Source organism: Euwallacea similis, chromosome 16 (assembly GCF_039881205.1).
Source record: "Euwallacea similis isolate ESF13 chromosome 16, ESF131.1, whole genome shotgun sequence".
NCBI classification, from domain to species: domain Eukaryota; kingdom Metazoa; phylum Arthropoda; class Insecta; order Coleoptera; family Curculionidae; genus Euwallacea; species Euwallacea similis.
In genome coordinates this window covers 1,258,230-1,273,623 of record NC_089624.1, presented here as the reverse complement: position 1 = coordinate 1,273,623, position 15,394 = coordinate 1,258,230, and the positions used below count along the sequence as shown (strand labels likewise).

Genomic DNA, 15,394 nt, shown 5'->3' with positions numbered 1-15,394 from the left:
TACAAATAAAGTTTGCAGTGTGAATGGCCGATGGCTGTTGATGTTTGTCGTGTGGGGAATAATTTTATTGACTTTTTATCTATAAGTGGAAGTTAGTTGACAACACCTACAAGTACGTGGAAATAATATAGATGATAATAGATTTGAATTATTGGAATACCGTTGACATCGGTGATCAAGATAAGGTTAACCCAGTCCTCGGTTACTTATGATTTCCCGGAAATATCCGATGATTCCTTCGGACTATTGTTTATTTCTCTGATCAAACACGACTTGGAAACCATCTCTTTCAGTTTTGCAGGATCTACTGCTATTCTTTTTGATATTAATAGACGGGTTTAATCTGGCAATACCAAGAACACAAATAAATAGGTACCAATAACTTCCAGTCATCTGACGCGGATAATCATGCAAAAATAACTTATGTGGAAAATCTTTCAATAACGCTTTCGTTCTCGAAATTTTAGAAATGGTGTATCGCGTAATAAAACAAATAAGAGCATATGTATCACTTTTTTTACGACGAAGTGCCAGATATTCTGAACACATTTCGCTTTAACGGTCCTAGATGAGCTGCAGACATGTTTTGAGCCGAGTAATAAAGTACCTACTAATCGCAATTTAATAATTGCCTTATGAAATCAACTTAATTACTGTTTTGCATTTAATTTTTAGTATTCGCAGAAATGATAACTGTAGTTGTGCAATTGTTATCAACGATAAATATTTGAAGACCTTCGTCGTAGAGAGGAGCTTCCAATTCGAATGCGATAACTGAACCAGTCAGTCTCGGCAAACGTCTGATTAGCGATCATTATCAATTAGTGGCTCCGTCAGATCCTCTGGAGACTCTTTTTATTTTTGGATTGAAGCATTTAAACAATTTTTTTGCATGCGTTAGTGAGCAATTAAAAACACCTAAGAATAAAAATAAATCTATGCCCGAGTGATATTGTTTAAATCCGCGTTATCCAATGATTAGCAGGCCCTGAACGACATGAACCGACGCATAAGGACGCTGACGGTTTTACTCCGCAGAACCGCAAACTATGCTAAAAAGGAGCTAAATCATGACTCAGACCCACACAAAAATAATAAATTACGATATCTTAACTTTTGATCTGAATCTAAATCAGTTCTGGTATTCGGTGTTCCAAATGTGTCACATAATAAGATCGCATGTAGGAACATTCAAATTTGAAAATGCAAAGAAGATAATAAGGCGCAAGTGGGTGTTTTATGCAGTTAACATTAAGTTTTAATGATAAGAATGTGATTAATTCTGGATTACGTGAGATGAATTTGGGTTACTTTAAAATCCCACACAATGCTAAAAACACGAATGTTAAGACAATAACCTTTTTTCATTACTTAAACAACTTTTCAAAGCAAAAGCTGCTATTGCATCAAGTTGCAGCGACAATCAACTTCATGTACACAAAGATCGGACCCCTTCTCCTCTACTAAAACACCCAGCTAATTAGTTTACTGGCTTTAGTTATTCAAATTAAAGTAACCTAGTTCCATTAACCCATTCATAAGTTCTCATTCGGTTTGGAGAATAACTTGTTCTCGGCCAGAACTCCTACGAGACATGCAAATTACTACGGTAACCATATACGATACCTCATAATCTACAGTTAATGTTTGCTCATATGAAATTATGGAAAGGCCGTTAATTGTTACTTTAACAGGACTAACTGGTTTGAAGTAGAGCTATCGGAGAGATGAATGATTTGAAATACGTGAGAGAGAATGAAAAGAGAGGATGGATGAGAAAGGATCGATATGTTATACGGTAATTGGCTCAAAGTAACAAAAGGAAGAGAATGACAGAATAGTCTTCGAGATGGGCAGTCAATAAAGACACAGTACCTGTTACTGCTAGATAATGAGACATTTTGCTACCCACAGAGGAAATCCGCTTACATTCTAAATTAAAAAAAGTGTTATCAAGTGTGTTACATTGAATACGTTTCGTTGACTTGAACTGGTTGAGATGTTATTAATGGACTTGACCACGGTTGCGGCGGCGACGAAGACAAGATAACATCCCAGTAGAACGGGTGTCTACATCGTTTCTTTTGTTTTTCGGTGTGGCCGCTCGTTTCACGATGATACGATGGTACCAGGCGGGGTGGAACGTGGGAGTCGATGTGTGAGAATTAAACTTTAATGCTTCCATGCGCCAGAAAAAGAGTGGCGAACATGTTCTAGTTGCAGTCGTTTGAGTGACATGGAGGTTTCGGTTGTTTTTCCTTAGGTCAAAATAGGAAAAACTTCCTATGAACATATTCATTCGCAAATAAGTTCTAATGGAGCTATAGCCCTGAGAAATTTCCCTGCACAAGCTCTAAGCAGAGTGGCTGCGCATGCGCCTAATTTGATTAATCGGCGTTAACAATTTTGGTAGTAGCACATGGTGCGCAAAAAAAATGCGCCGCAGAACTGTCTCGACTTTTCGCGAGAGCTTCACAGTCAACTGAGATAGTTCACTTTCAATTTATTGCCGAACTGCGATCGTAACTCAAAAGAAGAAAACAACCTTTTGCAAGGGATTACCTTTACCCGTAATTATCTAAGAGCTACATAATTTTAACTGACCCAGATACGAAGAACTAATATTGGAATTGCTTATATTATTAAATACCACGATTAACGAGAAGTCAAGAGAAAAATGTATAATCCTTAAATATTTACATGCATACTCATACACTACTCACTTGTTTACACTTCCAGAATAGTTTTGTTACTTTCATATTTCTAAGAAACACTACTATTCTCAACCACCCGACTTTGCGAGTTGCGAAAATTGCCACAGTACTGCGAACTACATTAATAAAATAAATACATATTGTGTGTGAATTACTTGAATTTGAAAAATAGCGACTTTCAGCTTTATCTCTGGAGATAATGTCAAGCTGTAGCAATAAAGTATTTTTACGTTTCCAGCTTCTCTCCTTTCTACAGCCTATGCATTGACACAAGCTTTCCAATTAAATTTCTTACATCGCAGACTGAACTTCCTTCAATGGAGATCTTTGATACGAACTTCCTTTCAATAAATAATTAAATAAAACTGTCACGAGAAACTTGAAAATTTCAGGAACGGCTGCCATAAGTACTTTATATTCATTATCGGCCTTAAAGAATAGCTTCACCAACACGTTTAGAATTTTCGCATGAATGTGTCGCCTCTGAATAATAATGGCGATTTTTAATTAACATTAAGTAAGTTAATGCCCGATAGGCATAAATGGCAGAGGCGGTTGACTTGCCGATGCCCATCATTGATGGTCCAAGTTGGAAACAAAGAATTGTTATTTATGTAACGTGTACTGACGTTATATAATAACTGTATAATGAGTAGAATAAAACCTCATCATATACAACCTTTTATGTTCGATTTCATGTTAATTTTCTACTAATTTAAGTTTTAAGGCAAAACTAAAATACCTCTGGAATACCTTAATGACTTGTTAAAAGACATTTATGTGACTAGTCAATGCTCAGTCACTGTCAGTTCCGCAGTAAGCACATCATGTTGCCTGCTTTATTCTTCTAGAACCAGAGTGAAATTATGGTCTGAATACACCATCATAGAGAGCTCTTTGTAATCAAATAGGACATAAAACATTATATACTGATTTACGTGATCATCGGTCGAGTAATCAACATATACATAAATATGTTTGTGCACGGCTTTATAATCATGCAGTATATATGTATATATATCTGCTTGTACGTACATGATAAGCCCTATTAATCTTAGTAATACCTACAGAGTAACAAATGCTATCAAGCGTGATAGAATGTGTATTCTGTCATGCTCCATTAGTAATAAACACGAAATATCTTAAGCCCTCGCAAATATGTATATCGCCCCGGATTAGGTCTAATAAAATTTCCATATGCATAACGGCCGGCAGAGTATTTAGCAAGCCTTACATATTAAGATTAGGTAGGTCTTGAATTTGAAGTCGATGTGATAACGCTATTACGTGCCAACAATAGTTAAAGTCAAAATATTATAGATTTTGTTGTTAATTATTTAGTAACTTAAAACCAGGTCGGTTAGAAATTCTGCTGAAAATTAATTATGTCTAAATTAGTGCAGCCGTAGAAGTACAGACCAGGAGACGAGAAAGTTCTTTGAAAACCAAGAAAAGTTGATTTACTTGTAGCCTATTTATTTATGAGTTGGGATGTGGCGTTAAAACATAAGCAGTAATAAACTCTTCTAATGGAATTGCTTAAACGGAATTTTTAGCTAATTTGTGGAGAGTGCGGATGTTCAGCAGTGGAGAAAGTGCAATATTATACTCGCATGTAATGAGTATCATCTCCTCAGGATACTTCTTCATCGGGGATGATGGCCTTAATAAGCTCGTGGAATAAAATACTGTTATGAAGGTTTAATACTGTCAAAAAATCAATACGTCCATCAGGTGTCTGAAATAAGAACTGTAGTGCTGGATCAACAGTTCATTGGATATATGCAATGTATAATCGTTGATCAAGCACTTCTAACCAATAATTACCCTTAAATTCCCGAATATCCAACTGATTACTCAATGGATCTCATGTTTTTCAGTGGTGAGCGCCTCGGCGGGATCATAAGCGGTGCTTATAAGGAGAAATCCTCACCCTAGGGGGCGGTTTATTTTTATTATGGGCAGAAAAGGTGGTAGAAGGTAGCAGAAGCTATTCCGGGGTGATTCCAAGAACGGTTGCGGTAATCCCTCGGCTTAACTCTCGTAAAGGACATTACTGTGTGAAAAATGAAGATGTGTCTATTTTATGAATAGCTGGCCCCTTTATCTTGATGGCTTGAAAGGCCCGTGAAGTATTTTGTTGTTGGGATTTGTTTTCAAAGATAGGGACCTTGTCCTGACGTGTATGGAATGTCAAAAAATATGTGTTAACTGCACCAAATCTTAAAGGTTGTTGTATCAAAGAAACTTGGTTTCACGTTACGACTGTGATGTTGTCTAGAGTAATAGAATAAAATCTATTCTCCTAATGGAGAAAATATACGAAAAAAACTCTCTAGGTCAAATTACCCGTTAACAACCCAACTCTCAAATGAATAAGATATAAAATGGGGCCTTGTGTGTGGTCTAGCGCTCATTTAATGTGGATGACATCGAATGCCGGCCAGTTAAATGAGGCAAAGAATTGCATACCTATCTTAAAATTTTTCCTGAATATATTACATAAACGTAAATTTCTGTCATACACGACCATACTTGAGAGTAATTATTACGCGAAAAACGCATTTATCAACAATTATAGTTAATAATTGTTATATTTGAAAAAGCTATTAAAAGCTGTTGGATACACCCTCGGATATACCGATGCGCATCGAATGATTCATGGTCCGGGTTTCCCGAGGTCACTAAATTTTATTCGCAAGCTCTACGTACCGTGTCTATTGATATTAAAAATTCGATTTAAATCGATATTACATAACAGAGTTGCAGAAAAAACATAATCCGAGCCAAGGAACTCAATATCTGAAGTTATTTGTGATCAGTGTTGTTTAGGTCTCGACTGTAGGCTCCAACAAAGAAACTGTCACTGACTTTTTCGGGTTTTGCTCTTTTTACCCAATTAACACTAAATATGCCTAAGTTTGCACTAAAGTAAAGAAACGAGTGCTAAATTGGATTAAAGTTTTTTTAACATAAAGTTAAATTAATCGTGCTTATAAAAATGAATAGAAGTATTTTCTTAAATAGTTGTTTCGATGTAAATGAATCTATTTACTGCAAATTTGTACAGAAATTTCTGAAAATACCCATTTTATGAAATTCATAAACTTGAGACCGAGCTAGAACTTTGATAAATCCGAGATAAGATACTATACAGTCGGGGTAAAATACCAATTCCTCGAGTTATAGAACATCAAAGGTAACTATCTCAATTTACATGCACTCAGTACATATTGGAGGTAAATAATACCAACAAAAAGAAGCTAAATAAAACATGTTTTCACGATTATGTAAACAAAGATCATTTTCATCACATTTTACTTGAGCTAAGAACATGCAGAAGTGTATGAGTAAAACAAAATTAATTAAATGAAAAAGAAACATTCTATTAATTATATCCTGGAAGAATACGGCAGGGTGACTTTTGCGCTATGCAATTATTGAAAAATTACAGCAGTAACTGCAGCTTAGACTGATAATTGCATAGCGATAATTGCACTGTAGACCGGTAATTGCATTGTTGACGGCCCGCAGGATTATTAAACACAACAGAAGAGTAAGTTTCCCGCATTCCTTATCTTGAATTTGCTTGGGAAATACTCTCCAAAATTATGCTCTTACAATTATCAAAATCCATGACAACAACTAAATAATTTCGCATTCGAGGTTGTTGTGTGGAAACAACTTCATGTGTGTATTATTTTGATATTGCGTTTGATGTACATACATAAACAAAGCATTTAGGACTCAGTTGCACTAGTGTGAATCATCGATTTTTTTGTCAGTAATTGGTTCATTATAATGACGAGATATTGGAATTTTAAATTTGACGGATTATCTAGCGAAATTCTTAGAAACATTTTCGAAAATGTTCAGTTTTTGATATCTGAAAGGTAATAAATCACAGAAATTAAGTACTGGGAAACGATAACAAGTATGAAAAAATATTAAGGCCAACTTTTTGTTGATAACTGAATGCCCCATCTCGTCATCATTATTTGTTCTTGTTTTTTAATATGCATTAGTTTGTTTTTATCGAATTGTTACTACACAATACTTATTACTCTACACTGGTGAATTTGGTCACGGCTGCTACGTATTGTAGTGACACTTCATGAGAGCGCATTCCATGTATCAAATTTGATTTGACATGCCTTGACAGTATAGAATTGAAAATAAAACTTTAGCACTGCGTAGCTCAGAAATTAACCGCAGACACCCACGCAAAAATGTGCTTTTCTGGTCAGTCCTGACGCACTGATCATAAATCCTATGAGAGCCTGCATTCTAGGATTTCTCAGAATGTCTTAAAAACCCGAACCGCAGAAGTCGCTAGTTTATTGCCATTACGTTACTAATACAATTATCTAGACTTTTCCTCATTTAAGCGGTCGGACCCTCGGACGACTAAGGATCGTCACAGCCCTTACTTATTTATTGCGCCATTTGAGGTTATTCTGATCATCAATAAGAAGTTATTGCCATGTCGTCATACTTGTAAAAAATATCAAATTCGTCGGAGCACAATTTACAATAAATCAAGGAAGATTAGTCAGATGAGTACAGTAGTCCCAGCTTCCCTTATGGAAGCAGAAGGCACTTTGTAAACAGTTTGATAGTTGGAACAGAAATTGCATCACTTTTTGCAATTTGGGGCCAAAGAATGATGCCAATATTCTTTTTCTGTTGTAGAGATTTAAAACATGTTTATCTCCGTTGTGTGCTTTTAGAAAAGAATATTCCCAATAAAACAGGTAAATAATGAAATGGTTGAATAATTGCTCACTGACAGAATTAAAACTTGGGAACATTTTTTTTTGTTATATCTAGGTGTTGCCGATTAAATGGCCAAGCAAAGGAAACCACTAGCTCAGCAATAAATGACCAAAGAACGATTTTACGGGCCAATGAACTGTTACCCTATTTCGGAGGTAACCTTGCTCCCCGATTAAAAATGAAAAAAACATAGTTAAATTCAATATATCATTAAACTGCCTAAATGGTCGAAAAAACTTCACATATTGTAATCAAGCGCTTCTAGCCATAAGGATAGGGAAAATCATTTGAAAAACTGCTAAAATCGAAAAAACTGATTCCGGTTTACCGCACGTGATAAACGCTAATTTACATTACTATTATTACATATCTATCGCAATAACAAAATATTTACGTCGTGTTTATTTAACAATTGTATGAACATCTATGGACAGATTATAGGGGTAAATAGTTGTTTCCAACATGTTTAAAAATTCCTGATATCGAAAATAATTACCCTAATTGCTTTGTATGAAGGTTGGTAAATAAATTGTTAATGTAAACATTTAGTTGAATTGTATACCTAAATAATAGTAAAAGTATGCAGATATTTATTTTTGGCTGAATTTGGTATTCAACGATTCAGCGAATTATTGTTAATGATTGTCTCACCATTCGATACTCTTATATCCTTTAGCGCAACAGTGCAGGCCTTTAAATTTGCCGACGATAGCGAATTCCTCATTGGTCGGCTCTTTGGTGAAGTGCATCAATCCCCCAACGTCATCTTCAAATGTGTTCAATGAACAGTAATCTTCAATAGCATTACTGCGTTTCACTCCACAAAATCCCAAAACCACGAGCACTTTTAGTAAAACAGTCATTTTGAACATGATGAGTTTTAGTTAATTGAGATAAAGTAATCCTTTGGCAAAATGTTCCGTAGTGATGAGTCACAAAAAAAATTCCTATTGAAACTTACTGTCAGTGGCTATTTTTTTTTTTTTAGGAAAAATAGTCAGAAAAGGTCACTACAAGCGGAACTCACAAAGTAAATTATACCTAGTCCTATATATCTGCACTTTTTTTTAAGTTAAATTTTAAACTATTCAAATCGGAAAGAAATCAAATCGGCGCGTGTTTTCTCGTTCAAGCGAAAATCGGTCAGCACTCCACGACACCCGGATCGCAATTGAAACTACAAAATGTGAAATTCTGTCGGGTAGCATCGTGTTACCTACCTGTGTGTGAGCGCGCACACTGCAAGCACTTCATTGGTTACTCCCAACATTCTACAGGGTGTCCCTAAAATAAATCTCCCTGATCCGTATGGTACATTTAAATAACATGGTGGGGTTAGAGATTGGCGCCAGAAAGTGGCAGTAAATAATTGCTAAAATGTTCTAGTGAATTGAATATAACACATTATACTGCGTGGAATGCTCTGTTGCAATCGGAGTCGTGTGCCACTATTAAACACACACTAGGTATATTCGAAAAAGTTCGCCGGTGTCAACGCAAATTGATGGTCTTAAGGGTAGGTCTTAAGAGGTATCAATTTGCAAAGTAATTTTGAAGGATTTAATATTTGAAATCATTTTACAGAGAATTCGGCACGCAAGCATAAAATGTCATAAATATCAAATAAGGTCTACCAGTTGGTTTATGATTCCTTAATACGTTTTCAAACATACTGAACCTTTCATCTAGCAGTATCCTCTTTCCTGCTGGTTGGACATTTGATGAAGTAGCATTTAAAAGGAGAAAAATATCCGAATGATAAACCTATTCAGTTTTGAGACTTTACTTCAGAAAAATAATCATTACAAAAAGTAGGCATACAGGGTATACATATATGGGTAGGACCCGCTTTAAATAATAAACAAAACACCCAACTGAATGTGTTATGAATGTGAATGAAATTATAAAATCAATTGAGGCATTTTAGAGAATCCAGTTTTAAAGTTGACCTGAAAGTACATTTGTAACGTTTCAGTTGTGGTTTCATTTATAATAAAAAAAGTGTGATTGAAAATGTATTAGTCAGAAAGAAAAAATAACTTGAAAAATTGATGTTTCAATTAAACATTTGATTGTTAACACTTATTAGTAGATCAGTATAATGTTATTACATAACTAATTGTAGTGTCTTAAATATGATTATTTTATGCCAAATAAATCAATTGTTTCTTGTACCCAAGTTGACATTCCTATTGGTGGATTTAAAAGGAGATCTTCTATAAAAGAGCTTTGTAGACCCTATAATAAAAATGTTAACATTCCTGCTATACTTTGTGTTTACAGCATATGATAAGCAGCATACATACATATGTATATGCATTAAGGTGTCTGAGGAAGATCGAAATTTAGTAAATATATACAGGGTGTCCCAGGTTTATGACCAGGACTTCAGGAATGGCTTGATTTACAAAAAGAGTTTTTTAACAGTGCTCGAGGGAAATCCCACACTACCGGGTCGTCCGAAAACCAGACCGGGTGTCTCAGTAAAATTTTATGTTGTAAGAAAAAACAAGAGTGAGAATGTGCCTTTAATTTATAAAAATATTGCAATGCTCCAAAACGGTGCTGAATTTGGAGATAAAAAAAAGGTAAAAAAATTTGGAAGAATACTGGTCCAAAATTTGGTAACACTGTTTTCGAATCTTACATAGTTTACCATTCGATTTAGCAACTTTTGTGTCATATAACCGACCTTCTAACTATAACGGTGTAGGAAATAGCAATGGTGAACCATGGCAGATGGACCACCACCTCGTAATAATCCCAAATACAGTAACTAGTGGGACAAATGCGCCTTAATCTACTTTTTCAATAGTAGGATAATAGAGACACCAGCGCTAAGAAGATCATCTATAAATATAACTGGGACAAGCTTAAACCAAATTTTCAGAAAAGATTAAAAAGCAGTAGTTGAAAACCGGAATAGGGTACCTTAAATGAAACGAATGTAAGAGACGTCCATAAAATGAAACAAAGTATAGATAGAGTTCCGTTTAAAATAAAGTAGTTGAGTCCTAATGTACTTGTTTTGAGCCACCCGGTATGTTTAAACCATCTTTGGCCTATACGTCTGACGACCCTCGTGCTCAAACAATTCTTCTACTTCTACAATGTTTTGAGATAACTGTTATAAACTAAATCTGAATCACCCTGTATCTTTATTAAATAACATCTGTTAATATACATACATACATACATATGTACGTGAGAAATAATCACACAAACGCTTAACGAACTTGTCAATGTTGCGAATTTGTGAATCTTAATATAATATTATTGATGAACATTCAGAATTTATGTTTATGTATTTTTAGATTTTACGTTTTTACCTTTAGGCATTTTTGGACGAATTGCTATGGTTTTCAAATTGGTTCTTTCAACTTGAGTGGGAATGAGATTTTGGAGAATTACAAGTCATTGACACTTACCATTAAACATTGACATTCTTCCTCTGGAAATGCAAATTCATTGTTGATTGTGTCATACGTTATGTAATTAATCAAAAATAGAAAAATTGGATTCAAAATGCATTTGCGACAACAATCTTGTTCGTAATTGTTCCACATTGCCAAAAAGCGGTGTACTTGGGTCAGAAAGGCCTCTATGACTGAATCTAGTTCCTCATTATTGAAGACTCCAGTGAGAGACACCTAGAATTTTAATTATATTATAAGGTGATTTCGAGATGAGTACCTATCGTAAATTTAGGGCAAAGTGTTGTTTGAAAGTTTATTTGTATAATAATCTGAATTGAACAGATATTTTGTAAACGTAGTTTAGTGAAAATGAACGTAGGTAATGTATATAGTAACGTATCTAAGTAACTAATGACCACACTTATAGATTATTAATCGGTATTTGCGCAAATGAAATATTGTTTATTAGCATTAGATGTATGTACAGGGGTTTTAAGCTTGGCGCCTTATGTCTTGTGTGGAGAAACGGAAAATGAAATTGAAGATTTCATTACGGGGTCTCAAAGAAAGACTACTGAGGCTCATTCTAGGGTTAAAAATTTGATTTCCTTCATTTTAAAAATGGCAAATATGACATGAGTAAATTCTTTTATCACGAATACACTTTTTGTTCAATATTTGAAAACAGCTAGTTTTTCTAATTAGTTTTAATTAAGAAAATTCTCATTCATGGGAAAAACTTATGATACTACGTCTGCCATTTTGAAAAATAAAACAAATAAATTATTTTTGTCCTTGGTCTTTGATGCTTCTTTGAGATCCCACAATAAAATCTTCAATATTTTTCCATTTCTTTGCACAAGACGTAAGGTGTTAAGTTTGAAACACCCTATACATTATGTAAGTACCTATTTATCCCACATGATATATTTTGAATAGAGATTTAATAATTATTAATAGCAATCTGCCTTTTCCAAAAGTAGGGACAGGAGATTCACCATATTGTCAGAAAATAACTCATTTAAAGATATAAAGCAGCACATTACACAAAATTGCCTAGGAGCTATATTCTGTTTCAAATTTTAATAAGATTTTTAAACAAAATAAATTTGCCACTATTATACAAATACACAAAGTAGAACATTTAATTTCCCATGGAAAAACCAATGGTGTGCGAAAAAAATTGAAAAGTTCGAGATTTCTTATTTTAGATTTTTAAAATGGAAAGCTATATATTCCTGAATGGGCCCTTTAGGCCTCTTCAAATTTAATTTAAGCTAACGAATAGAAAATTAAACTTACCGGTTGGTGTTGAAATAAAACTGATATGTCAAAGTCTAAAACTTTATCCCCTTCTGCTGACAGTAACCAACAAAATGTTGTGTTAACGTCTGTTACATGGCCCCTAAAGGGAAAAAATTTAAATATGCAGAGTTTCAAATCTTGTAATTTTATTTTTCACTATGAATTCCTGATTAATCATCTTAAAAGAAACTATTTAAATCCAAAATATCATAATAAAAGTTGTAAAATGAGAAAGATATAATTTTTTAAAAATGCCAATTCATATTTTTTGTCATTTCATCTCTCCATGTAGTCACGAATTGTTTATCAGATAAATTTTTTTATTAAAAATGCTTCAAAAGTTGGGTAAGCTTCGGTGAAAAACGCTCTAATTTAATCACAGTAATGCTTCAAATCATTTTCTGATATTGTCTGTTAGTTTTTTTTGGACCCTTTATTTCATGGTTTGCTTTATCAGATCAAATAAATTCATAATAAGTATGTGAGCTTCAATCTTGTCACAGAATAAGCAACAGTTTTTAATGAAGTTTAGTATGTGTGCGTTTGAGAGAGTGCTTAATTCAGTGATGCAGCATATTTTTTGTAATGACTGCTACTAGAATTTCTTTACTTTCCATGTGTAAAGAAACGCAATAGGCCTTGTTTTTTGTAATATAAATATGATACATTGTTGTAAAATATAGTTTTTCTCGCTCCACAGGACAAAAAAAGTTAGCTAATATTGAACAATAATTACAAATTTTCTGGTGGTGTACGGTCACACTGTGGCCGAAATATGGCCACACGTAGAGTGGTATAAAAATCCAATATGGCGTCCAAGAAAAAAGTTGACAATCGGTATGGTAAATCTAGAAGGCGGAAAAAAATATGTCGATACCATGCTAACCGCTTTCACAAGAAACGTCAACAACCCAAATTTTATCAAAATGGGATTGATAAGCCGAGGCCAAATTATGGATTAGTACCTACTTACCCATTCTAAATGGTTATAACCATTGAATATACATATAAATATAAGTATTCAAGCGTGTGTTGTCTTAATCTGCCCCTTATTTAGGACCTCATTACGAAGCCATTTACTACGTCATCAAGTGACATTTTTATAACTGATAATTACTTTGGTCTGAGGCTGTGTTATACTTGATTACGTTTTCTGTCTTTGTCGTTTACAGTTCATTGAAATTAGAGAAAAGTGCTATTTTAAACTAATGGAATGATTAAGGAACATTTACATATTTGCTATTTAGGAATTTGGAAATTCGATCCAAACCTGTACCTAGGCACTAAGGCTGATTATTTATCTAGATGGTCACAGCATTCGTATATAATAGAGACCTTTTTTAGGGATACATATGTGGACATTGTTACACTGTTAAGACAATCGATAATCCTACAATATTCCGATGAAAAGTGACGTCAATTTACCCACTAGAAGTAATATTCATTTTCGGATATTTATTCATGGAAAGCGATAATCAACATTATTATACTCGTCGAGTAATTACCTACCTATAGGATCCATCACCGTAAATTGGAATATTCGCTATTCCGAAATCGGCAATGTAATCAAAAGTTAAGTTAAATTGCGCCATTTGAAGATCAAAAACGCAAATATCAAAATTTCCAGTACTGGTATTCTGCTTTATATTGATTTGAGTATTTAGATCAAAATTGCTTCCAAATGTTGCCCAGATGTCTGCATTGTTTATACTCAGACACCCTCTAAAACAAGAATTCTAATAAATACATACATTTTTCTAATAATGTTAATTAACAGGTTAATATGTTAATTAACCTGAACTAAAATTGCTGGAGCAATCTGGCTTTTGGCATGATGTATAATACAAAAAGTAGGTGTTGTGGGTAAATCTGATTTGCATAAGTTGACATCCATTATCAAAGAGTTATGTTACTTGTTATTTCCTTAAATGGGCCACCGTGTATATTATGAGTAGTACTTTTTTGGGATCCTCAACAAATTTACAATAGTCTTCTAATTTCATTTATTTTTGAAATATTGACGACTGAATCTTTGAGAGCGCAAAACTTATTAACTTGCTAATTACTAGAGTGTAACGTCACTGCTTTATCAGGGATGCAATCGGGCGAAAAGGTGTAAATGGCAAAGGCAATTGCAGGAACGTAATTTTTTTGCATTATACATAATGCCAAAAACCAGAATTTCTTTCTTGCTCACCGAGATTTGACCCATTTCGGAACACTTCCAAACCTGTGTAAACCTGTTTATAATTATGTGTATATAATTATATATAATAGGTTAAATATATAAATATATAATTTTCTTTATAGATGATTAGTTGAAAAATATGATTAAGTAAAAACGATATACAACTATACTTACACCATGTTATTATATGGAGTAAAATTGAATGATCTAGTGTTCCATAGAGGGTATGTTGTTAAGAATATCAAGTTCCCAATTACATTTGAGATGGATGCAAAGATCTCTTGTTCTGTAAGCACAATAATTCATTCTGAGATTGCCATTCAATATTAGGTGGTCTAACACATCACAACGAATAACCTGGTCTGAATAGAACGAATTTGTCGGTCTGTCATAGCTTTGAAACAAATCCTCAGTTCGTCAAAATTACTTATTTTATTTAACTTCCCCACTTACTCCTTAGAGTGAACATTTTTTAATGCACTTGTTAAAACTGCATTAACGATGTCAGCAATTATTGCTGTTTCAACACAAAATCTACAACAATTAGTGGTAACAACTAACCTGATATCTGCAACATGTTCGCGAGTCAAATAATGAAGGCAATGAGGATACAATGGATTTTTCGTCAAAATCTACTTATTTAGCACTACCTATCTTAAAAACTGAAGAGGAACACACAATTCTTCATTTATCCTATAATCCTCCGAATAAGATTGTATTAGTGATGTATTCGGTTTATCAGTGATTCTTTATTGGATTGGCACGTATTAATCAATCAAATCGTTTAATCCTGGGACTACTTATCAACATTTTACAAATCACAATAATAGAGAGTATTCTGTAATGAGAAGAAGATACTGTAGAAGATGGTGATATATGTAAGTCACTTCCAAAAAAAAATCATGCAAATCAAAGTATAATTTTCAACGGTTTTAAAAATATTTAACTTTTTTCTTTTTTTAAAGATATTGCTACACATTCATTAAAATTACTAC

At 33.8% G+C, this 15,394-nt stretch overlaps 2 protein-coding genes across 3 annotated transcripts in view; both read right to left on the bottom strand.

Moving 5' to 3' along the window:
* Positions 1–8,588, bottom strand: part of LOC136413985 (single Ig IL-1-related receptor-like) — a 36,938-nt gene extending 28,350 nt beyond the window's left edge. The window contains exon 1 of the mRNA XM_066397760.1: positions 8,142–8,588. Coding sequence (XP_066253857.1) covers positions 8,142–8,362 — 221 coding nt within the window. The 5' untranslated portion in view covers positions 8,363–8,588. The remainder of the gene's footprint in view (positions 1–8,141) is intronic.
* Positions 8,589–9,295: 707 nt separating this feature from the next.
* Positions 9,296–15,098, bottom strand: LOC136414020 (uncharacterized). 2 transcript variants are annotated; one of them, XM_066397806.1, is made up of 7 exons: positions 14,961–15,098; positions 14,574–14,685; positions 14,409–14,441; positions 13,721–13,933; positions 12,209–12,311; positions 10,919–11,140; positions 9,296–9,728 (listed from the first exon to the last, which is right to left on the bottom strand). In XM_066397806.1, exons 1-7 carry the CDS (start codon positions 14,974–14,976, stop codon positions 9,630–9,632), a joined length of 798 nt encoding a protein of 265 aa, XP_066253903.1. In that variant the 5' UTR covers positions 14,977–15,098; the 3' UTR covers positions 9,296–9,629. The 2 variants fall into 2 exon arrangements, with proteins under 2 accessions (XP_066253903.1, XP_066253904.1); XM_066397807.1 differs by lacking the exon at positions 14,409–14,441.
* Positions 15,099–15,394: the final 296 nt, after the last annotated feature.